At 42.3% G+C, this 25,464-nt stretch overlaps 1 protein-coding gene across 1 annotated transcript in view; it reads right to left on the reverse strand.

The window, feature by feature from the left end:
- Positions 1-2,454: 2,454 nt before the first annotated feature.
- bloc1s1 (biogenesis of lysosomal organelles complex-1, subunit 1) overlaps positions 2,455-25,464 on the reverse strand; it is an 81,857-nt gene continuing 58,847 nt past the window's right edge. Inside the window, exons 3-4 of the mRNA XM_041180535.1 lie at positions 16,722-16,854; positions 2,455-3,581 (exon numbers count right to left, since the gene is read on the reverse strand). Coding sequence (XP_041036469.1) covers positions 3,474-3,581; positions 16,722-16,854 — 241 coding nt within the window. The 3' untranslated portion in view covers positions 2,455-3,473. The remainder of the gene's footprint in view (positions 3,582-16,721; positions 16,855-25,464) is intronic.

Consider the following 25,464-nt stretch of genomic DNA (forward strand, 5'->3'; position numbering starts at 1 on the left):
AATAAAGGGTGTCTGTTAAACAGTGGAGTTCCATGGGCAAAGGGATTACAACACACATGACATTTAAGAAAAATGCAGATGATAAATATAGAGGGTATAATATAGTAGGAAATTATTAAATATAAGTATAGTTAGCAACCAAAATGGGAGATTAGGAAGGCAAAATGATATACAAATGAAGAACAACAGATAATAAAAAAAAAGTACTTAATAGTCAAGGAGTGGCAGAAATGTTTAAAAAATTAGGCAAAGTACTTATGAGAAACGACAGGGGTAGTTAGCGAGAAAGTGGAAATATTCAAAAGTTACTAAAAAGTTAATAGGGCTGAAAGTAGATAAGTCACCCTGCCCTGTTCCTAATTTGTATGTTCGTACATGCATACCATAATACTTGAGATAGCAAAAATGTGCACCATCATGTTCCAAAAATCTTTGGAAACAGGAATTATGCCAAAAGACTGGAGGATAGCAGATGTTACACCCCTGTTCAAGAAAGAGTAAAGGAATAAGCCAGAAAATTATAGACCAGTTCAATTTATGTCAGTTGTGGGTAAATTGCAAAGGATTTGTTAAAGGCAAGTCATGCTTAACCTATTTAATTGAATGATTTTGAGTAAATTATAGGATTGTATAAAGGGAATATGATGGGTGTGGCTTTTCAGAAGGCATTTGATAAGGTACACGGTATTAAGAGAAATACAGGCACATGAATAGAGAGATGGCTAAATAACAGAAAGCAGAAGGAAGGAATGAATGGTGCTTTACCGATTAGCAGCTTGTAGGTAGTGTCTGCGCCCAGGAGTTGTCCTGTGACATTTTTTAATTTTCCAAACTTTGTAAATATGTGGACATAAACAAGAGGGATGAAATCAAAAGATTGCTGATGAAAGGAAATTGGAGGATATGACAAACTGTGCGGAAGAATGCAAATTACAGAAGGGAGAAGCCAAGTTTGCAGAGAGGAGATAGAGGTCCCTGCAGAGAAATGCTATATGAAGTCGGATACTTTGGGAAAAAGAACAGTAATAGGAAACTCACCCTAAACAAGACATTTAACAGAAAGATCTAAGGGTGGAAATACAAACTCTTTAAAAGTAGGAGTGCAGGTGGAAAAAGCCATAAAAACAGAAAATGCTGGAAGTACTCAGCTGGCAGTATCTGTGGAGAGAGAAACAGTTAATGTTTCAGGTCAATGACCTTTCATCAGAACTGGAAAATGGCAAATTGGTTTCTGGATTTTCTATATACAGCCATTGAACACTAAAGCAAGGAACTGATGTTCAATTAGTACTAAATATTGGTTAGGCATAATTGGAGTACTGCATGTGGTTCTAGGCACTCCATTATAAGGCGGATATTTGAAGCACAGAACAGGTACAGCAAAGATTTACCAGAAGAGCACAAATGAGAGGCTCTAATTATGAAAAAATTGGAAGTTTTTCCAATGGAACAGAAAAAGTTAAGGGGCAGGGAAATTTAATAGAGGCTTTGAAAATTATGAAAAGTTTCAAGAGGTTCAATTAAAAATCGTTTCCACTGGTTGCCAAATGACTAACAGATGGAGGATTATCACAACAGCAATGAAGGGGGAAGTTCGAAGGAATATTTCCCCCCCACAGATGATTATTAAAATATGGAACGCTTTACCAAAAGTTGCTGTCATGTAAAATACGACTATATTTCAAAAAATATAAAAGCATACATTAAAAGAGAAGTGGGATTAGGAGTAGACATCTCTAGTGAAAGAGTCAGCAGCAGCACAGATATGGTAGACAGAATGTCCCTCCTCCTGTACTGTAGTTTCTATGCATTTGCCTCAACTCTTGACAGAAACCAGACAGCAGGTTCTATTTTACATAGGCCCATATGAACACCAAGCCTAGCCCTACAGGGACACAATCGAGTGTCTCTCATTAAAGTTGAGACACCACAAATATTTGTAGGGAAAATTGGTCTACCAAATTATTTTTCTTTAATTAAAAAGTAAAATTGACAAATAAAATCCAAATAGTACAAGCATTTAGTTTTAGGGCACGTGATCTGGATATTCTGCCATCCATTTCCATCATACTAGAGAACCAGAAGTTGGTCAATATTTCCCGTTCTAAGGATCACATACTGTATTCATCTTCCCAGATTATCAATACTGCTTCATAGTGGACTTATACTCAGAAGGAACTGGGTTGAAACTGCCCTAAATCATTTCATGTGGGATCTTTCCAAGCAGTAGGCAGAGACTACTTTCACCCTGGACTAGACTTAGCCTCCAAAAGGCAAAAGGACAGCACATGTATTATGTGATCAAACAATCATTCCAGCCACACCATATGCACACCAGGGTTGATGGGGGGACAAAATGTAAACACAGAGCAATCCAATCAGCAAACAATTAATTCATTTGTATCGAAGGGTTATTTATCATCTTACTTTATTAAATATGCACCACAGGCAGGCTAATTTTTAATAGTTTATTTATAGACATCAGTATGCTGATAGATGCTTTTGGGTGGGGCAATATCACACTTTTGCACAAAAATTTGGCTCATTTAAACAAAAAAGCATTCGTTTTATTTAGGATGCTAATTCTGCGGAATGCCAGAATGCAGCAAACAGAGCACCAGTAAACAAGCGAGGTCCACCCCAGTAAGAACAGGAAGCAGCAGCCATGAGAGCAGAGGCTGGCAAATCGAGTTATCTGCCTGACAATGAACTGCAGAATGGGAAGCAACAGATACAACGAACAAGCCACCCATCAAGAATGCACTGCAGGAAGGGGAAGCAGCAGCTGCAAAGTCTGGCAAGGAAGGTCACCCTAGTGACAAGTGCACTGCAAGAAGGAGAAGCAATAACTGCAAACTGGCAATTGACATCATCCCACTGACAAACTGCAGGAAGGAAAAGGAACAATGTCCTCTTAGTTGGCAAAATAAATACCAGTGCAGTATTACACAATACAGCAACACGATGCAAATTGTTTGGCACAGAGGACTGGGCTTTCGGGGGAATCTAATCAAAATATAATCATTTTGTTTTCAACAGAGCAGTATTCCACTGAATATTTTTACTAAGAATGCTCTCTGGTGTGTCTTATTGAAACAAAATTTGCTGCTAGCAACCAGAGAGACACATGCGTTACTTTAGCAATGAATGATGAAATAGGCCTGCATGTATTTTATTCAAGATCTTAGCATTTCACATTATCCTTCCTGGATTATTACACACCTAGGAAAACAAAAACAAATGCATCAAGTCTTAGATATCTGCATTCAATCTGAGGCTATTGTAATTAACGATCATCACAGTGGGTGGACAATATAACAGTCCTCATCAGGAAGGGCATTCCAGCCTTACTGCAACCTTCCTGTTGGAAACCCTGCTTTATAGCTTGTGTTTAGAACGTCAGCTTTAAACTGTGAAGGTGTTTCAGCTTCTTTCTCACAAAATGCCCATTTCTCAGCTCCACATTTGATGTATCATGTCGCAGGTTGTAGCTGTCCTTTGTAGACGTACTCTAGAGCAGTGGCGATAGTCCTCATGTCCATCTCAATACTTCTCGCCCAGTTCTCAACATCTCCAATTTCCTGGAGGAAAAACAAATGTTCAGCAAGGCTAGACAAAAACAACATTCACTTGCTGCTACAGTTGTCATCGATGGTCCTCTAAAATTCAATATTTGTATGCCAGTTTTTGCCCATTGCCCAGATGCCCATCTTCCAGTAAAAAAGGAAAGCACTTGTGTTTATATAGCTTCAGATCTTCAGTATGACCCAAAGTACTTAACAGTTAGTGAATTACATTTTGTCAGAAAATGCTGCAACCAATTTGTACATAGCAAGTTCTAATAAACAGTTGACATTATTTGTTTTGGTAATGTTGGTTGAGGGATAAATATTGACCAGGACACCAGGGAGAACTCCCTTACTCTTCTTCAAAATAGTGCCATGGGATCTTTCACATCCACCAGAGAGGACAGACGGTGGTCTCGGTTTAGAACCTCATACAAAAGACAGCACTTTGACAGTGCAGCAATCCCTCAATACTGCACTGGAGTATCAATCTGGATTACCGTATGTGCTTGAGACCCTGGAGTGGGACTTGAACCCACAACCATCTGATTTGGAGGCAAAGGTTTTGGCAAGATATTTGCTAATAGGAGGCATCATAACCAAGCTCAATCCTATTCTAACACTGGAACTTACCAGCAGGGCTTATTTGGTACCAATCAAAAACAGGAATTCTGACAGATTGTCTGCTCCCTAGCCAATTGAAGCATCCTGCCTGGACATCAAACATGGGGTATTCCAGTCTGTATGGTTTAACATTACAGGAGGTAGTGTCTCTGCTTACTCAGCCATTGCAGAGCTTATTACATAAAAACTGGAAAAAGGAAACAGCTGTTTGATCCAACTGGTCCATGTTTATGTGCATCCTCCACTCCATCAGTAATTCCTAATCCCACGGTCCTGTCTTGTTCCTATGTCCCTTTATTCCATTTTCCTTCAACCACCTATCCAGCCTATTATTAAATGCTGACATGGTCTCTATTTCAATCATTAACTCTGGTAGTACATTCCACAGTCTCATAATCCTTCTGTGTAAAATGCTTCCTTCTGCTCTAGGTCCTAAATCACCTACATTTAATCTTATGTTTCCTCATTCTTGACCCCATAACCACTGAAAACAATGGTGATTATTTTAACTCCCCAATATGGGTGGGGTTGGGTTAGGGTTTTATTGGATGCAGGATGGTGGGGGGACAGGGTTGGGGGGGGGGGGGGGGGGGGGGGGGGGGGGGGGGGGGGGGGTTTCCAAAACAGCTCTCAGAAAGCAGGTCAGTTACTTTTAAGGAGGCTGCATGCGTCCATTTCAGCTACTGTTGGCCAGATTTTCCAGATCTCGGCAAACCTGGCTGGTAAAAGGAGGCAAGAAGGGCTGGATCCATAAGGTTAAGTGCCTTCACAGCACTGCCTGTGGTGGGCTAGTAGGTGCCAGAGTGTCTCCTCTAAGCCCAACAAACCAACCCTGTAAACCCACAATTTCCCCCTGCAATTACTGGACTCCCTTGCAATCTCTGACCATCCCAGCCATTCTCTACAAACCCTGTGATCACCAGCTTCCACACCCCCCACCACCTACCCAATGATCACTCCCCACTATCATACCAAACCTATTTGCTCCTGGGCTGTAGCCTTCCTCAGAAAATAGGCAACCAAGCCTGTCAATTAGGCTGACTTTCAGGTAGGGAAACTGGGAAAAGAAAGGAAATATGCCCTAGAGTTAAAACTCCTTGCATTTGAAGAGACCGCACTTCTGGCTTTACCAACCATAACTCTTCTCCCACCACTCCAACTCCACAGGTCCAATACCATGCCCCAGTACATATCAGGGCCAATCAGTTTCTACTTACTCTGTCCTATTCCTTCATATCAAATCACCCTGACATCTCCTCTGTTCCAGCAAGTAATGCCCCAATTTTTCAAGTCTTCCTTTGTATTTATACCTCCTCAAACCAGATAGTATCCTCACGAATCTGCCCCAGCATGTTTCCTATAGTGTGCAGCCCAAAGCTACAGAGTATGGCATCTGTAAATGGGTTAGGGTACAGGCAAGATTTTTTTTTATTGAATTATGTTGTTGCCACTGCCCACCTCTTCTGGCAGGCAAAACAGATGGTGTGCGGACCTACTCCCAGTCCTCTTTTTGAGCTACACAAGAGTGATGGCCTGCCACCTGATTATTTTCTGCCCCCCTTATGTGGAAATGTCTGGAACGGATTTAGCAACTAACAAGACTAGATTGTGCAATGAAGCAGTGAGGATTGCATCTGTATCCCACCAGTCTCTTGTGCTGTGCTTTGCTGCTCGATATGCTGTTACACCACATCACTATTAATGTTAATTGGCTAATTGCCATAGAGGAGGTACAGAATATTAAAGGCAAGATGTGATGGTCAATTAAAGGCCTTAACAGCCGAACTTGACAATAACAGGAAACTGGTGATCCGGCTCCTTGTATTCCATTTATACTGTAGAGGGGTTTGTTTGAAAGAACATTCAGCACAGAAAAACTTTGTTGGCTAGGGTGTGTCAGGTATCAGTGTGTTAGGCTTTGTGCTATCTATCTGGCCAACACATGGTCACACTACATAGCGGTTAGATTAAAGAAGCCGTTAGCCAATAGGTAAAAGGATTTTTTTTAAAAAGTCACAGTTCATCATTTTATATTCTCTTTACTGCTGTTATTGTGCTAATTGGTGGAACTTAAGGACAACACTTGTGCTAGCTTTTGTATGTGGATAGGATTGAGCTCCACTGTGGTGTCCCGTACAGTTAAATAGCCCACTAACACTTGCTGTCTAGGTTCACACAAAGAAAGGGCAGTTGAATGAGATATCAGAGGGCTGTACGCCCCTTCGCAATTGTACCCCAGTGCCTTCAGCAGAAAGGGGGAAAAATAGTTTAAAAGTCTGAAACAGAAACAGAAAATGTTACAAGCTCTTATTAGGTGAGACAGCTTCTGTGGAGAGAGATACAGAGTTCATGCTTCAGGTCAATTACCTTTCTTTCATCAGAACTTTTGTCACAGGCCTGAAATGTTAATTCTGTTTCTCTCTCCAAAGATGCTGCCAGGCCTAAGTATTTCCCACATTTTCTGTTTTTATTTCAAATTTCCATCATACGCAGTATTTTGCTTTTGTCTCAAACACCTGAGCATGCATCAGAAGCAAGAAACCTCCATCTCATCTTTGGACCTTGATTCAATCAGGATCACAGACCTGGAAGTATCAGCTTGGCTTAATGTTACCTTTCACTTTGGAGGTAGATTTTAAATCCCACCTGCAGGAACAGTGCGAGCAGGATGTTAAGGGGTAAGCAGGGCATGGTGAGGGATTGTTAAGCTGTATTCCAGCCCCGACAGCAGAACCAGAGGGTGGCCAGAAGAGGCCAAGGTTAACCTTAAAGAAACTATTTTCTTGGTGTCCTTGGAGGCCAGGAGGAGCAGAGTGTTTTTCCCCTCCAGATCCCTGGGTCGCCCCAGCCTTAGTCAGGCCACTCTTTCCCACCATTGGCATTGACTTCAAAAGCCCCTGCCCAATGTTTATTAACTATTCACTTGGGACCCTGACGTCTCTGGGCACCCAACCCAATATTTGCTCCTACCCAACTAGGTATGATGTCACTCCTACCAGTTTTGAGTGGAGACTGTCCTGGATTATATAAATGAAGCCCAGGGTTAAAATACCCCGGGTCTTATGCTGAATTCCCCAGTGGGGATTTCCTTCCCACAATGCATTGCCACCTAACTTCAGTTAAAATCGACCCTTCGAAGTCAGAACACAGTGATTCAAGCTGCAGTCCAGAACTTGAGCACATAATCTAGGCCAGCAGTTCCCAATTTGTTGGTCGTGATCCCAATTGGGATTACAGGAATAGTGAAAGAGGTTGAGAGAAATAAAGTCATGCTAATCTCCACCCCCCACCATATTGGCCCAGAGGTGGGAAGTAACCAATCACATGACAAACTCCCAGCAATGGACACATTGATTCACTGTGGCAGCTCTGATCAGGCATGTTATGACATAACTACGCATTACATAAATATGTCAGACACTTCCCAGCGCGGTGGTGATGTAGGCGGGCACAGATCTAGCGACTGGTGGCAGCCCAGTCACCGAGGGCCCAGGATTTCATCTTAGGTTTTCATATCGCAAACTTTAATAATTATATACTGAATGTTATTATGCTAATTTATTGCTGTTTTGCTTTGGCTGGCATCCAGGGTTGCGTTAATTTTCAATTCTTAAAATGGAATCCTATTGGAAAATAGTTCTGGCACTGCTGATCTAGGCTGACACTTCAGTGTTGTAATGAGCAAGTGCTGCACTGCTGGAGTTGTCAACTTTCGGATGAGATGTTAAACGGAAACCCGATCTGTCTTTAAAAAGATCCCTGTGCACTAATGGGAAGGACAGCAGGGAGTTTGTGCAGGTTAACATTTATGCCTCAATCAACACCACCAGAAGTAGATTAACTGGTTATTTCTCTCTTTGCGGGACTTTGCTGTGCTCAGATTTGTGCCGTGTTGACATAGTTAGTAACAGTAACTGCACTTCAAAAGTAATTAATCAGCAGCTAAATGCTTTAAATACCATTTCCTTATTTTCTTACACCCAGCCTTTAAGGCTTTGTTCTAAAGATAGCCCCAATAATATAACTTGGTAATATATCATAGCTGCAGATTGCTTGTGGAAGGACTGAATTACAGATTCAGGAAGTGGGAAAAGGTCATGGTTTTAGGCATTTATTATTTACTTTCCACAGGTACATGATTTTTTTTGAAGAACAGCTGGATGAAAAGAATGGAGAATTTAAGGATAACTGCAGAGCTGTGAAGCATAATAGTTTATGAAACACAGATATACACCAGTCAAGCCAAAATTGCTTGACTGCATCACTTACACGTGACATTATTGTGACAAAAATAGCACCTGGCTCTCCTGCCTCCCTGAATCCACATCTCCATGAAAGCAGTGATTCTTTTGAACTAATGATTCAAGTTAAAACTGGATTTGCCAGGGTTATGTTAAGATCGATTTTATTTTTCTCCACAGGCCAGCAGATGGTGCTCAGCGCTGCATCAATTCAATGTTGCTAACCAAAGAGGTTTTATCTTTTCTCCATCTAGTTTTCTACCCTCCTTCTCTGAAGCACTGACTGACCAATGCTGAGGTATAGTTCAAGAGTACTCGCTCCCACGCCTGGAGTTAGGGTTGCCAACCCTCCAGGACTGTTGCCCTGGAGAAAGAACATATCGGCATTTAAAAAAGTATTTTTAAAATTTTTCTTTGAGCACTTCTGTTAATTAGTTCTAAAAATATAAGAGATGTACAAAAAAGACTGTTTGACAGTCAAGGATCATCCAATTGGGTAACAAAGTGCTTCTTTGCTTTCTTACTGGTGTGGGGAGGTGAGATGCCATGAGGATCAAGGTGTTGGACAGCCAATTGCAGCAGTATCGGGGCAGGGTGGCTGAAGGCTAGAGGTCATGTGATGAAATCTCCAGGAATACATTCAACCAACGTTAGCAACCCTACCCGGGAGCATGTCAAACAAATGTCTATTCTTTGTATGTGAGCCTAAACAGTGAATGTGAATAGATTGTCTAATCATGGGGGACATCCCAGAGCTTCCTTGCCCGTACTGCTCATGACTACATGATGCACCACATTTCCTAACTGAGGGTAGAGGCTGGGAGGATGTTTCCCTGGCTGCAGAATCTAGAATAAAGGCTCTGCCAGTTAAGACTGAGATGGGGAGAAATTTCTTCATTCAAAGAGTTGTGAATCTTCAGAATTCTCGACCCCAGAGGGCTGTGGATGCTCAGTCATTGATGGATTCAAGGTGGAAAGCAATAGATTTCTGTGTACTATGGGAATCAAAGGATATGGAAATAGTGCAGAAAAATGTACCTGAGGTAGAGATAAGCTACGATCATATTGGTGGAGTAGGCCCGAGGAGCCATAGGGCCTACCAACAGGGTTAGAGTAGGGAAACATGATACAAGGGGAAAAAAATAAAAGCCCAATGCACACAGCATTTGTAACAAGATAGATGAATTGATGGCACAAATAGAAATGGGTATGATCTGCTAGCCATTACAGACACGTGGGGCTGAATTTAATGTTCCCAACGCAGGTCCCACCCACTGTTTGGAGAACCAGTGGGAAACGCACGTTGCTTCTGTCAGGGAGGCCCAACTAAATTAAGTGCCTCTCAGGCAGTTAACTGGCCAGCGCAGGGCCTTTCCCAGGATTTAGAACCCTACAGGCAGAAATCCTGCCCACTGAGAGCTGCTGGCCAATCAGAGGTCAGCAGCTTTTCATTGCTGGCAGCACCACTGGGAGTGGTGGTGTCTGGTGATAATACAGTGAGGCTTTCAGCAGAGATCATTGTGGGATCCCTGGGGAGGGGCGAGTGGAATCAGTTGGGGGGGGTCACAGGAACGTGATCGCCAGTGAGGGGAGGAAGGAGGGTCGGATGCAAAGGCAGGGCACTGGCTTTCAGCAGCCACCCACCCTCCCGATGCCAGGTCCCTTGATCAGGCATAAATGCTTTTGAAAGAGGGAGCTCCAGGAGGCTGCTGTCAAACCCGACAAGGTTTGCTGGGTGACCTTCAGAAGGTACGGCAAACTAATGCAAGTGCAGGAGAATTCCTGTGCAGCCACTAAATTCTGGCGGGCAGGTTTCCTGCATCAGCCCATTTCCACCACTGACTTAATGGGGGTCAGTTTTCCCACCAGAAGTAAATGGGATGCACAACCTTCCCCGCAATTACGCTGGCCCACATAATCATCCGTGGCTAACTAAGGAAGTTAAGGATAATATCAAATTGAAAGAAAAGGCACAAAATGTTGGGAAGATTAGTGGTGGGTTGGGAAATTGGGAAAAATTTTAGAAACCAGCAAAAACAGGATGGAGAAAAGAGATGAGAGAAAAACCAGCATGAAATATAAAAACAAACATTAAGAGCTCTTACAAGTATATAAAAAGGATATTTACTAAATACTATATACTAAAGTAAATATTGATCCATTAGAGTGAGAGACTGGGGAATTAATGATGCGAAATATGAAAATGGCAGACACTTTGAACAAATATTCTGAATCTGTCTTCACAGTAGAGGACACTAAAAGCATCCCAAGAATAGTAGAAAATCAGGGGAAAGGGAAGGACGAACTTAAAATAATTATTGCTAGAGAAAAAGTACTAGGCAAATAATGGGACTCAAGTGCCCTGGACCTGATAGCCTGCATCCTGGAGTCTTAAAAGAAGTGGCTTGAGACAGTGAATGCATTGGTTGTAATCTTCTAAAATTCCCTGGATTTTGGAAAGGTCCCAGTGGATTGCAAAACCGCAAATGTAATATCGCTATTCAGGAAAGAAGACAAACAGAAAGCAATATGTCGGTGATCCTAAAATTTGTCATCGAGGAAATGCAAGAATCCATTATTAACAAAGTATAGTAAAAGTTCTATTATCAGGACAATGTTCTAGGATTGGGAGGTGCTGGTTAATCAAAAATGCCGGTTAACTAAGATGCAAGGTAAATTCCGCATTTTCATTCATTCAGAATGCCCCTGATATCATCCACAGTGGCTGGGTGATCTCACAGTGATGTGGGTGTTGAGGTTTCGCAAAAGCTCACGAGCGTGCAAAATCGAGTGAGTGGCACTTAGGGAACGTGGAAGGCTAAGACTGAAGCGAGGGCAGGCTTTTGATAACAACTACCCGTAAGTTTCACAATTATTAGCGGTTGCGTGGGACTGATGGGGGGGGGAGGGGCGTGAACATAACCACTCAGCAACGAGTGTTAGCACCAGCTTCTGAGGGACGACAGACATCTCCAATTAAAAAAACAGACCCAACACAGCAATTCCAGTTACTACAGCGTGCCAACTGGTACAATGCCAAATGACAGAAATTTTACTGTAGTAGCAGGACATTTAGAAAATCATAATAATGGTTATATGAAAGGAAAATTTATTAAAGTTCTTTGAGAATGTAACAAACAGGATGGATAAAGCAAAACCAGTAGATGTAGTGTATTTGGATTTCCAAAAGGCATTTGATAAGGTGTCACATAAAAGGTTACGACACAAGATAATGGTGTTAGGGGTAACATATTTAGCATGGATAGAGGATGGGCGAACTAACAGAAAAGAGTCAGAACGAATGGGTCATTTTCAGGTTAGCAAACTGTAACTAGTGGAGTGCCATAGGAATCAGTGCTGGGGCCTCAAATATTTACAATCTATATTAATGGCATGGATGAAGGAACCAAGAATATTGTAATCAAATTTGCTGACCATACAAAGAGAGGTGGGAAAGCAAGTTGTGAGGAGAGTACAAAGAGCCTGCAAAGAGATATAGATAGGTTAGGTGAGCGGGCAAAAAATTGGCAGATGGAGTATAAGGCAGGGAAATGTAAGGTTATCAACTTTGGTAGGAAGAACAGAAAAGCAGAATATTATTTAAATAAAGAGACTGCAGAATGCTGCAGTGGAGGGATCTAGGTGTCCTTGTACTTGAAACAAAATAATTATCATGCAGATACAGTAAGTAATTAGGAAGGCAAATGGAATTTGGCCTTTATTGCAAGCGGGATGGAATATAAAAGTAAATGTCTTGATACAGCTGTACAGGGCATTGATGAGACCACACCTACAGTACAGCTTTGGTCACCTTACTTAAAGAGGGATATACTTGCATTGGAGGCAGTTCAGAAAGTGTTCACTAAGTTGATTCCTGAGATGAAATGGTTTTCTTATGATGAGAGGTTGAGCCTATACTCACTGCAGTTTAGAAGAACGAGAAATGATCTTATTGAAACATACAAGATTCTGCTTGACAGGGCAGACATTGAGAGGATGTTTCCCCTCTTAGGGGAATCTAGAACTAGGGTGCGGAGTTTCAAAATAAGGAGTCGCCCATTTAAGATGGAGATGAGGAAGAATTTCTTCCCTCAGTGGGTTATAAATCTTTGGACTTCTCTTCCCCAGAAAGCTGTGAAGGCTGGGTCACTGGATATATTCAAGGCAGAGATAAAATGATTCTTGATCTACGAAGGAGTCAAGGGTCATGGGGGACAGGCAGAAAAGGGGAGTTGGGGCCAAAATCAGATAAGCCATGATCTTATAAAATGGTGGAGCAGGTTTGAGGGGCCATATTCTTATGTCTGCTCCTATTTCTTATGTTCTTATTCCTGCTCCTATACCTTACTTTCTTTTGAGCCATTGGGAAGAGCCTCAACTAAAGGTTTTTAAGCCTTATAACAAAGAATATACTTAGTAAAGCTGAAAATTCAAAGTGCCCTTTTGCTCTGCTATTAATTTCCAATTGGGGAAAAAAGGAAAATTACAAAACAGGTGCGTAAGTCATTCCGTAAGTTTCTGAATGATGAACATTATAAAATGCAAAGAAAACAACAAAAGAACTACAGCACTTTTCTGAAGACCAGGAGTCTTTATCACTTAAATCAGATGCAGAAATACTACCAAGTAATCAGGCAATGTTGGTACATTCCAGTATTTCCCTAAAAATTGTGACTTACTTATAAGAAAATGAGGAGGGATTGAATGGCTCCCCTCTTTTCCCACTCCTGTTTTGATCGCAACAGTTTTTTTTTAAAAAAGGATATGTTAGTGTTTAACTATTTACGTGCTGTGACTAAAGAGCCAGGTTGTTTTTTTTTTAAAAAAAAGGGAATAGTATCTATTGTACTTAACCTGGTCTAAGAAAAATAATTTAAAAAATGCTTTGACTTTCACACACACACACTCAAAGTTCTCACATGCAAATAGATCACAAATAGGAAGATAGATTAAGCAATTTAAAGTCTAGTAAAGTTAAAGGGGCATACAGTTCTTGAAGGATGTTGACTTGGCTAGCTTCAGGCTGAACTTGGTGGTCCTTCTGGGTTGGTGTTGAGGCAGTTTAGAGATGTGGACTGATGATTTATGGGTTATGAGATAGCAGCTATGGGGTTGAGTTCTTTATTAAAATCTATGTCTACAGCACCTGAATAGTCAAAATCAGCAGAAAGAGTACAAAACTTGCAAGGTGGATGGAGAGAGAGGGAACCCACTCAGGGCCTTGCTCCTTTAGTGTCTCAGCTGCTTGCCCTAGTCTTCATAAAAAAACAGTTGCTTAAACACACAAAGGGTAGCCGGCCTATCACATGACCCTCTCTCTCCAACTGCCCAATGACCCAAACATGGTCATGATGAGGGTATTCAGTTGTAACTTGATTAGATTATGGCTGGGAACTCCTCTCTCAGTCAGAGTCCCATTGTCCAAGTGATTATGTCTAATGGTTTGGTCTCCAGCCAGTTGAGTACCCAGGTGATTGTCTGGATGCTTTGCTAATGGGATAGGAGATGGCACCCATACTTCTTCAAGATAACTGTTCCTGGTGCAGCTTTGCAGACTGCTCATCTCCATTTCAATGATTTTGGAATGTAGAAGGTAATGTGATGCAAATGTGCAGCCATCTTTGACTATGATCTCAAGTCTCTGGAATGTGGCTTTAGTCTTTTTTAAAATTCAATTAGGAATTTCCAGCCAGTAAATTCAAAGCTATTTTTCATAAAGCAACATAGTTTATCATTCGCATGTGCCCCCATATGATGTTTTCCGGATAAATCATAGTCAGAGTTATACAGCACAGAAACAGGCCCTTCGGCCCATCGTGTTTGTGCTGGCCATCAAGCACCTATCTATTCTAATCCCATTTTCCAGCACTTGGCCCTTAGCCCTGTATGATATGGCGTTTCAAGTGCTCATCTAAATACTTCTTGAATGTTGTGAGGGTTCCTGCCTCGATCACTTCGTCAGGCAGTGTGTTCAAGGTTCCAACCACCCTCTGGGTGAAAAACAATTTCCTTAAATCCCCTCTAAACCTCCTGCCCCTTACCTTAAATCTATGCCCCTGGTTATTGACACCTCCGCTAAGGGGAAAAGTTTCTTCCTATCTACCCTTTCAATGCCCCTCATAATTTTGTATACCTCTATCAGGTCCCCCTTCAGTCTTCTCTGCTCTAAGGAAAACAACCCAAGCCTATCGAGTCTCACTTCATAGCTGATTTGATTTACAAATTTTACAATCTGCAAGAACTTCATTAGCATTAAAAATTGACTTCCAAGGAGATGTCAATGGTGGCTCCTTGCTCACAAATTTGCAGTGTTCTGATAGGTGATGGGTTATTGAAGTCGCATTGTCCTGAACAATTTCACTTATTAAATCGCTGATTGGCAGAGTGGAATCTTATAAATATTGGACCACTCGAGTTCGGAAAAATGAAGATTCCAAAGTAAATATCAAAACTCCAATGATATACTGAACTATATTTTCCACAAAAATAACAACCCTGCAGAAATACAATCATTGAGTAAGAACCAAGCAGCTTCAAACACTCGACACTGAAGGTAAAGACTGTTTATCCAGTTGCTTGAGCAGCAGCTGGAGAGCTGAAAATAATTATGGCATCTATAGTTAGCCAAGCTTCTTAGGAGACTGACTGGCTTCACACCCACAGGTGTGGGCTCTTGATCTGAAGCAAACAGCATACTTGTGTTGTCCCAGTGCAGTGGAGCATTTGAGAGGAGAACATTTGCAATGAGATGTTATGAACGACTTTGAAATGGCCAGAATGCACAACAGAGCGCTACACAGCTTTTTGAAATGCATCATCAGATGGATTTGTATACGATATTTAAATAAAAATAGGACCTTCTTCCTCCCAACCGAATGCCACATACAAGAGGAGTCTTTTTTATTTTAGATATTGGACTGTGCTTTGGTTGTGTCAGTTTGCAAAAGTCTTTCTGGAGTGGGGGAGAGGAAGGATTCACTCCAACACCAGCAGCTTTGATAGTATCAAGAAAATAGCTTTGCCTGGCAGATATTACAAGCATCCAGTGAAACCATTACTGAGAGGCAAGGAAGTAAAAATGTAAAAAAGCAGTGAATATGCCACCCAGTAGAAAATTCAGCCTCACCATAGACAAAGCTTTCCAAGTTGTTGACTATTGTATATCGCTACTGATGGAGATTCAATTCCCTGACTTGGGACATCAGTGAAGATGGTCATTAACCTGGGATAATTAAGTGATTATGTTGTTCCAGACTGAAGGCAGCAATAGTCTCTCTGACAGCTGTTGGAAAGATATAGTAGCTCATTATTTCAAGGTTTAACTATAGTCACTCAGGAAATGTTAAAGTAGGTTTGGCAAAATGCCAAAAATCAGATATACTTAATTCCCTGTTCCCACAATTATAAGCCAAATGTGTAAATTAAAACAACTCCCCCCACCAACCCCTCCTAGGAAAATGAAAATTACAAAAAGCACATTTTGCACATCAGATTCAGTCAGGGTACACAGTGTACAGAGCACCTACAGGGTTGCAGAGATATCATACACCAAAGCTTCCATCCAGCTCGTAAGCGACCTTGTACATGCTTGGGCAGCACTGAGATAGTAAAAATATTTGGTTGTGGATCAAAGTATTAGTTTGCTCAGTGGATAGCACTCTCACCCAAGTCAAAAGACTTCAAAGTTCAAGCCTCCTCCAGAACTTGAGCACATAATCTAGGTTTACACCACAGTGCAGGATTGAGGGAATGCTGCACTGTTGGAGGTGCTATCTTTTGGTTAAAACGCTAACTAACCAAGGTCCCAGCTACTTGCTCAGGTAGGGAAGACATTCACGGCAGTACTTGATAGGGAGTACTCCAAGGCCAACATTTCTGTCTCAACCGACACCAACAAGAGACACACTGGTCATGAACCTCATTGTTGCTTATGTGATCTTGTTGTGGGCAAACTGCCATTTTTACCTACAAAACAATAGTGACAGCATTTTAGAAGAAATTCACGGGTTGTTAAGTGCTTTGGGACATGACAAGGCACTATATAAATGCAAGGTTCTTTCTTTCACAGCCCCTGCTACTCCATCTGTTTCATTTAAGATTCTGCTCAAAAGGCCAATACTTTGATTGAACACTGATGGGATCAAATCTAAATTTTTCCTGTTTGGAAAAATAAATCAACCAAGCTATTTTGAATTGAATTTGATCACAGTCGGTTCAAAACACAATCAAGGTGATTAACACATTTCGGGATATTTTACTGTATATTAGGTCCTTCCCTGTTACAATTTACCTTTAGTGCCTGGTTGAAGTTATCCACCATACCAAGCCACTGTTGAGTCTGTTTGGCAAACTGGGCAGCCTGGATCTGCAGAGTTTTTACTTCATTGTCCAGTTTCCGCTGATTCACGTAGGCCTGTGCCACTCTGAAAGGGAGACAGCAACACATCAATCAGCACTCTTGCAGAAGTGACAACTGGCTGGTTGCTTATGCAGCCACATAAATGGAAAAATATGATCTTGTGAACAATTTTATCACAATTGCAATTAAGTAGTTATCTCAATGAACATTCTGAATCTATTATTTTGCTTAAAGTACAGCGCATTTGCACTTTAAATTACGTGGTCACGCAATTGTTGCATTCTTCAACAGCACTTCCCTGGCCTGTGCCATCTACCATCAAGACAAAAAGAGGCAGCAATGTTGTCAGAGCACCATCCTTCTCATGTTCTCCTTTTAAGTCACACAGCAGCCTGGCTTGAACATGTATCACTCATCCTCCATCATCACTAGGCCAATATTCTGAAATTCCTTCCCTAACACCATCACAAAAAGACTGCAGTGAATCAAGGAGAAGTCGCTGCTGCATTCTCAGAGCCACCTTTCCAGTGCCACCAACATTCCAGAACAAATAGTTTAAAAAAAAATCTGCTCCAAATAGGACCCCACGCCAAACCAAATTAAATTCTCACCCAAACAGTTCACAATTCCCATTCCCCTTTAGTTATAACCAAGTGTATCCAATAAGGATATTACATAAGGCTTCAATAGTTCTTTCGAGTTCTGGCACTGGGGTTAAACAAATATTGATGGCAATATATAATAAAAGTCCTGACTGCAAATCAGTTCACTTGATTTTAATGTCTGAGATGGGCAAACTCACGCCCCCTTTACAGAGACACTGGGCTGGATTTAGTGGACCCCACCGGAGCAGGCATGATGATGGGAGGGGGGGAATTGGACAGTAGTACTACCTGCATGGGATTCCCAACGTTGGGAAAACTGTCCCCAATTAACTTGGGGGAGGGAAGGGCCTGATGTGGGAATCCTACCCGCTGGCGACAGGAAGCCAATTATTCCTGAGCCCACTGTAATTTAGCAATTTAACGGACTCTACCATGCCTCCCGAAGGCTGCCCAGCAAACCCTTTTGGGTTCAACCGCAGCCTCGTTGGGGACGGAGACAGGGGGGATGGGGGTCCCTCACTGACAGGCACTTTCTGCCCGATCGAGGGACCCAGCATCAGAAAGAGGGGCGCCGAGAGCCAAACCCCCTGCCCTTGCTTTCTACCCCATTGCTCCTCCCCTCCAGTGACTCACGCCCCAGCAGCCCCATCCCATCCTCACTCGTCTGTGTCCCGGGATCCAGCATCGATCCTGGGGCTGGGTCTCAGTGCATTACCAGCGGCAGCCACCACTCCCGCTGGTGTTGCTGAAAATGGAGAACTGCCGGCCTCCAACTGGCTGTCAGGTTTTGGGGGCAGGCTTTCCATCCCACTGGGGGCTAGATTGCATTGGAGAACCGACACTAGCTAGTTAAATCCCCAATGGGCACTTAATTGTGTCGGGCCTGCCCCTCAGAAGTGACACAGCGTTCCTGCCGGTTGTCCAACTGGGGGGGGTGGAACCATGCTGCTGGAACAAAAATCTAGCCCACCGTCACTACGTGAGAAGCAAAGACCTTGTCCAAGTGATAATATGTGCCTGCTCCTTCAGAAGCTAAAACAGCTGCTGCTGCTGGCAGAAGAGATCGCCTTGCCTGGCTACATACAGGCTAAGCATACAACCTGTCTATACAGACTGAGCATTGTGGCTTTCACATTGTTGGGCTGCACAGGTATTGAGGAAGATCCAAATGCCAAAATAAAAGCTATATACCGCTGTTTATGTGCTGCTGCCAGTGCTGTAGAATCCATCCCACTGCGTAAATAACAGCGATTTCTTGCATTTATATAGCACTTTTAATGTAGCAAACATCCCAAGACCCTGAGAACAGGAGCATTATCAAATATAAGTTTGACACCAAACCAAATACGAGGTATCAGGACAGGTAGCTAAAAGCTTGGTCAAAGAGGAAGGTTTTAAGGAGTGTCTTAAGGGAGGAGAGAGGCAGAACGGTTTTAGAGGGGAATTCCATAACTTAGGCAGTTAAAGGTAAGGCTAGTGAAGTTAGAGCAACAAAAATCAGGGATGCTCAAGAGACCAGAATTGGAGGAGTGCAGAGAGATAATAAGACGTATGCTGCTGCATTCATGTATTACAGAATCACTTCAATTTGAAGTGAAGCAGTTCCGTACTATGCAGGAGACTGATGTTGCAATGAATTTGGAGAAGGTTGAAAAATCCATGAGGATTAATTGGTTAGCAACAAATCAAACTCCAGAATGAAATATAACCAACAAGCCAGCACAAATGGCAATGTGCAATAAGAAACAGCTGACAAAACGTCATTCCAAGTAACAGACTTAAAGTGCAGTATGTGCACAATTATGGCGGTCATACTTTTCAACTGCGATGTCCTGCTATAGTCGAACAGCTTGCCAGAACTACCAAGACTTTTGTGTGAAGAATGATTCACGCATGGGGAACTGTGTCTGGGCATGAGTTGGTCCTTTCAGGAGGAAGGCAAGAGATTAGGAAGATGGTTCTACTTCAATTTTTAAAGTTACTTTTCTCCTCTTCTTTAGGCTCCCCCACCCTCAATTTTATTTTGGAAAAGGTGGCAGATAAAATTATTTTAGCTTTCTCCTTTCCAGGGCAAAGATATTCAAATAGAAAATTCTTTGGGCAAATGAAAATTTAAGAACCACATCACTTACTTTCCAGGGTTACTTTCTTAGAAACCCTGAAGCAGTGACATCTACCTTGACTCAAATCAGCAGGGGTGGGGTGTACCATGGGATGTGATTAGTTCAGTGCCAGAGGCAGCCACTTCTTAATGTCAGCTTGTGAACTTGACTTGAGTGAGCTTAGGCAGCAATGGGGAAGCTGGAAGGCATGTGAACTAATGTGAGGGTGTTCTACATTTTAATTATGATTGTCAGAGGCGCTCAGGCATCCAGCAGGCTTCATAAATCTCCAAATAATCAACCACATGGCCAGTTCACAAAATATGCCAATAAGTTTGTTAAATGATAAACAGCTCATAATCCAGTGAAGTACCAACCTGCAACATCAAGAAAGGCTCCAAAACCCAGGATAGATGGCATGCTCCAAGGGTCCAGGGAGGGGATTTGTGAGGCACTGACAATCATTATGAGGGAGTCACTAGACACTGGGAGACACCAGTAGATTTGAAACAGGCCAATATGGTGTCCATATTCAAAAGATGATGACAAAAAAGGCACAGGCAACTACAGACTAATTCATCTTATTTTAATTCCAAGTAAAATAGTAGAATGAATCAAGAGAAATCTTGTATTCAAAAAGATGGTGAGGATCTTGCCGTACCAATCCCTTTGGCTTCTTTGAGGAAGGACAACCCAAGTGGACAGTGGAAAGCCCTGCATTGTTGTGTGCTGCGATTTTCAAAAAGCATTAGACAAAGTTCCATGCAAACAGCTTATACAGGTCGAGTATCCTTTATCTGTAAATCTGAAAATCGGACACATCCAAAAACTGCACTGTTTTTGAACCTCATTAACCTTTAGTGCGAAAAATCTGTGACCAGAGCTGACATGAACCTGGCCAAACCTGACCTTTAGCACGGGAAGTCTAGTTGTTTGTTTGCACTGTTTACCTTGCGAACCTTCTCCTACAAGCAGAATTGCAGATGGCGCCATATGTGGCAACTTATTACAGGTATCTTGTATTTATTATTCAGTAGCACATCTTACTTTTTTAGCCATTTTATTTACTTTTGACTGTAGCTAGCCTAGGCTTTGGTCACTGTAATGTAAGTAGGCTTAGGCCTAACTGCAGTATCTGAAAACCCAAAATTATGAAATACAAAACGCAATCAGCCCCAAGGGTTTTGGATAAAGGATACTCGGCCTGTAGCTAAGTTCAAAGCTGTGAGAAACTGGCTGAAGATATAAAACATCAGGTATTTGTCGAAGGAGTTATTGTCATGGTTGGAGAGGTACCTAGTGGAGTGCCCGGCAATTGGTGTTGGGGGCAGTGCGGTTTCTAATTCATATTAAAGGGCAGAATTTTTCATTCGGTGTGTGGGCACGCGCCCAACACACTGGAACGCTCAATGACGCACGATGACATTGGGTGTGCGTCCCGACGTCATGAAGTCGCGTGATATCTGGTGGAGTCAGCTGCGCACCCGACGATAAGTGATAGGCCTATTAAGGCCATTAACCAGGTAATTAACCGGAATTTTACATTGCCCATCCAACCTTACAGTTGCTGGGCAGGCGAAAAGGCCAAGCAGCCTTTACGTTTTTTAGGAAACCTCATCCACGAGCCGGATGAGGTTTCCTAAAGCTTTTACAAATTAAGTAAAAGCTTTTTTTGAAAAATAAAAGCATGGCACATCTCATCTGACACAGCTCCGTGCTTCAGGGAGAATGAAGCGCTCTTTCACACACACGTGCAAAAAAGCACTGGACCCGACTCTCCCTCCTCTCCCCACCTGCACAGGTAGCGCTCAGTGCTACCACTCACAATCCATGCAGGGCGGACCTTAATTGGCCCGCCTGTGTGAAATCGCGGTGCAGAGCCGATCGCAGGCGGCAGTCAGCTCCACGACCATCCCTGCCCGGTCCTGCTGAGCCCGCCCGATGAATGGAAAATCCTGGCCAATGACTTGGATTCAGAAATCGAGTGATGATACCAAATTAAAAAGCGGAAATGGATGAAGCAACCACAAAATGAGTCAGACAAAATTTGCAAGTGGACTAATTGTAGGTTAAATTTAATGCAGACAGGTGTGAAATAGAGCACTTCAGAAGGAAAAGCAAAATACTGCAAATGCTGGAAATCTGAAACTAAAGCAGAAAATGCTGGAAATACTCAGCAGGTCTGGCAGCACCTGTGGCAAGAAAAACAGTTAACGTTTCATATTTTTTTTATTCGCTTATGGGATGTGGGCTTCGCTGGCTAGGCCAGCATTGACTGCCCATCCCTAATTGCCAGTGAGAAGGTGGTGGTGAGCTGCCTACTTGAACCGCTGCAGTCCGTGTGGTATAGGTACACCCACAGTGCTGGTAGGGAGGGGGTTCCAGGATTTTGACCCAGTGACAGTGAAGGAACATTTCATCAGAATGGTTGCAGACCTGTTGAGTAAACCAGCATTTTGTTTTTATTACTTGGGAAGAAAAAACGGGCTGCACTGATGAGTTTCCAGCGTGCTGCTGAAATAGTCAATTATGAAACTGAAACAACCTACAAGCCTTAGTAGACTTGACACTAACATGTCCAATCGGTATGGAATAGCAATTTGGCAAAGTCAATAGAATGCAGAACGATATTGCCAGAGCAGTAGAAAACAAGTCAGAGAAAGAGATGGTATTCACGTCAGGCCATCCCTCTTGTACAAGTTCAGTTCTGGTCAACAAGACATTCAGGCTCTAGATGCACTACAAAGAGCCACGAGGCTGATTTCCAGCATCAATCTTCCTAGTTAAGAGCAAAGACTGGAAAATGACTTTAAAATAAAATGGAAAAGTAGAAGCAGGTGACAGATTTGGCTCGAAAGCACACACCCTTCATAGATATTCATAGGGCAGATTGAGATGGCATTGTGCCCATGGTCCAGCATCCTATTGATTCTCACGTCCTCAATTTGCACAAAGAAATGTACTCTTGATGAGGTATCAGAGGGTAATTGATCCCATGAAACTACACCCCAGTGTGAGAAGTAGATGTGGGCATGCTGGAGCAAGAGATGAATTTCAGTACTGACTGAAGACAGAAAGAAAGACACGAGGCACCCCAGGCAGAGTTCAGGAAACAGAACATCTTTCCGAACTATTTTCTGAAACCCTCTCTGGTACCTTGCTGTATACATGTGTAGAGGACATTACAGCACAATAGCAACACTCCAACTTTTCAGGTTCCATTAAAGGAAGGCAACATTTCTGTGCAGTCGTTCAAAGAAAATTGTAGGAGGAAACGGAATCAATTGTTCCATTACATCTTCAAACAAGTGTTACCATCACGATGTGAAATGAATTCTTTGTTGGTGTTACAGAGATGCCTACTTTAGAAGTCAGTCACAACACAGCCATTGTGTGAACGGCACAATAAATCATTCCTTTTATAAGAGAGCCCTCAATTGCTGGGTAGCCAGTTTGTGTTCTGCAAAGGAGGTCAATCACAGACAACACTATACTTTGGATGAAAGCATCTGTATTTTTACCTTTACAGTCAGCAGATTATTGCAGTGCCTGACATGGTTGCGCTGTTTTCGAACAGACCGAGAAAATTTTTAAAGAAGTAAAACCACATTCGTGCTTGGGCTCGCAATAATCCGGGGAAGCACAAGGCTTCATCACAGTAAAAAGGTCACTTAAGTTGCTTAAGGCAAATGACTGGAAGAAGAACTTGAGGCCAGGCCCAGGTGCTTAACACTTGGTAAAATCCTCATCAAAAAGACAGCAAGTTCAGCTCTTTGGACTACTCTTCAAGTCATCTTCCGTGCTTTGGTTGGGGAGGAAGTTGCAAGGAGAACAAGTGGAGTAAATACAACAGCAAAGGGTGATGGAAAGAAAGGTGAGTGAGAGAGATTCTGTAAAGGATGGAAAACCCATCAGAAGCAGTGATTCATGCAGCAATTGATGATACAGGAAACAGGAAGATGGAGGTCTTCATAGATTAGATGTGTCAACATGTGGTGAGACAAGTGGTGTAGGAGGGGGTTTGAGATTATTAAGATATGGGGATACAGCAAGGGGAAGCAGTTTAGATGGGATACCCAACAACTAAATTGGATTGGTAGCAATGTCCTTGCAGAGGAGGATAAATACAGCAGCAAGGAAGGATTTAAACTTATTAGCCCCAACGGAAGGGAGCCACCCAAAAAGAAGTTAAAGGAATTTATTAACAAAAAGATCAGCAAGAAAAGAGATCTCCAAATGACAAGTTTAAACATAAGTGGCTTGATGTTCCAGAGGTTATGCTGATAAACTGGCATAACTGGGCTAAACAGAGGAGCAAATCAAGTGCTGAGTCATTTTGCTAATTCCTCATCACTGGACGCCATTTCTGAGCACTGACAATAAATCCAAACAAATGATGGGAATACATCATGCAATGGATTGCCAGCCATTTGCACAGTAAGAAAACTGGGCAGGAAGAATGCATGCATGGTCCTGGCACCCAGTGTTGTTATGGGCCTGGGGAAGTGGTTAAATTTTATGGATACATTTTTACTAATGCAATAAATCAATAGCACTATTAAAAGGAGAATTTAAAAATATTGAAATATGCAAAATCCGTCACTGTTAGCTTTGCTATAGTGTGTGCTTCAGCAATTTCCCTCCCCAGCCCACGTGAAGTGAGTGACCCAAGGGCAGGATAAATGATCAAATTACTAATTACAGAGCCTAGGAAATCAGCCAAGGTCAGGTACACCTTCCCACCAAAGATTGGCTGCCAGCATTTGTAGCAATATGACAGAATTCTAGGCTGTTATGATAATAGAAAACGACAATTAAATCTCCAGAAACAGGTGTTAACCCTAATAGGGTTCTACTTGACTAACATCCTTGATCTTTTTAAGGAAGTGACATCCTTTCAGAGATTGTCTACCTAAGACTTCCAGAAACCATTTAATAAGGTTCCAAGTGAAAGGCTCCACACAAGCCTGAGGCAATGGGTAGCTGACATAAAACGTGAAGGTGGACAAGGAAACAAGAAAAGCAGCAAGTAGTGGGGTAGCAAGGTCAGACTGTGATATCCTTCTTGGAACGCCTCTGTGAGGAGACCCCCCATTGTTTCTAGAAAATGCTCCAAATTCAGAAACACAATGCGAGTTAGTTAAACCTACTAATAATATCAAATAGGGAGGGGAAGCAGTAGAGTTTCATAAAATAGCTAAGTGGTTACAGAAGCAACCAGACAACATTTATAAGTGGGCAAAATTACAGCAAATGAAATTCAGTCCAGATAAATTCAAGGTTTTACAAACTGGAAGAAAAATGGCAGACATACTTAACGAATAGTGTTGAACTACATAGAAGTTACAATTCTGAAACAAGCTTTTCAGCCCAATCAGTCCATATTGACAATTACCCTCCATGTGAGCAGAGACTTGCCCACCCTTTTCAATATCCTTCCTATAGTGTGGAGCAAAGGAAGGGAAGAGGCTTAGAGAAATGCAGGAGCAAACTATCACTTCCCATGTCATGTCATTGTAGAGCTGCAATTAATACAGTAAACAGATTGCTGAGCTACACTTTCAAATCAGTCGAGTCAAAGGCTGAGGCAGCTACGCTAAAGTAGTCACGTCGCACCTTGAATACTGCATTCAGTTCCACTCATTGAGGCACAAAAGAAATATCCAAGCCTTGGAAACAGAGAACAAGGTCCGAGGATCAGAGGACTGAGTTACAAGGAAAGGGTGTGAGCAAGAGAGGACCTCATGGAGGCTACATAAGATACCAAGTGGCAGTAAAACTAATCCTAAGCACTATTGAATACACACACCCACGTGCATTATGCAATGAGGTAGCAGCCACCTAAATAAATGGAACAGCATTCCGCAATGAGGGTAAAAGTCACCACCACGAGCACAAAACCACATAAAACAGAAGATCACAGATTTGATCCTCTTGTCTGCATTGAGTTAGCTGATCTCAGACAGG

The sequence above is a fragment of the Carcharodon carcharias genome, chromosome X (genome assembly GCF_017639515.1).
Source record: "Carcharodon carcharias isolate sCarCar2 chromosome X, sCarCar2.pri, whole genome shotgun sequence".
NCBI lineage: Eukaryota > Metazoa > Chordata > Chondrichthyes > Lamniformes > Lamnidae > Carcharodon > Carcharodon carcharias.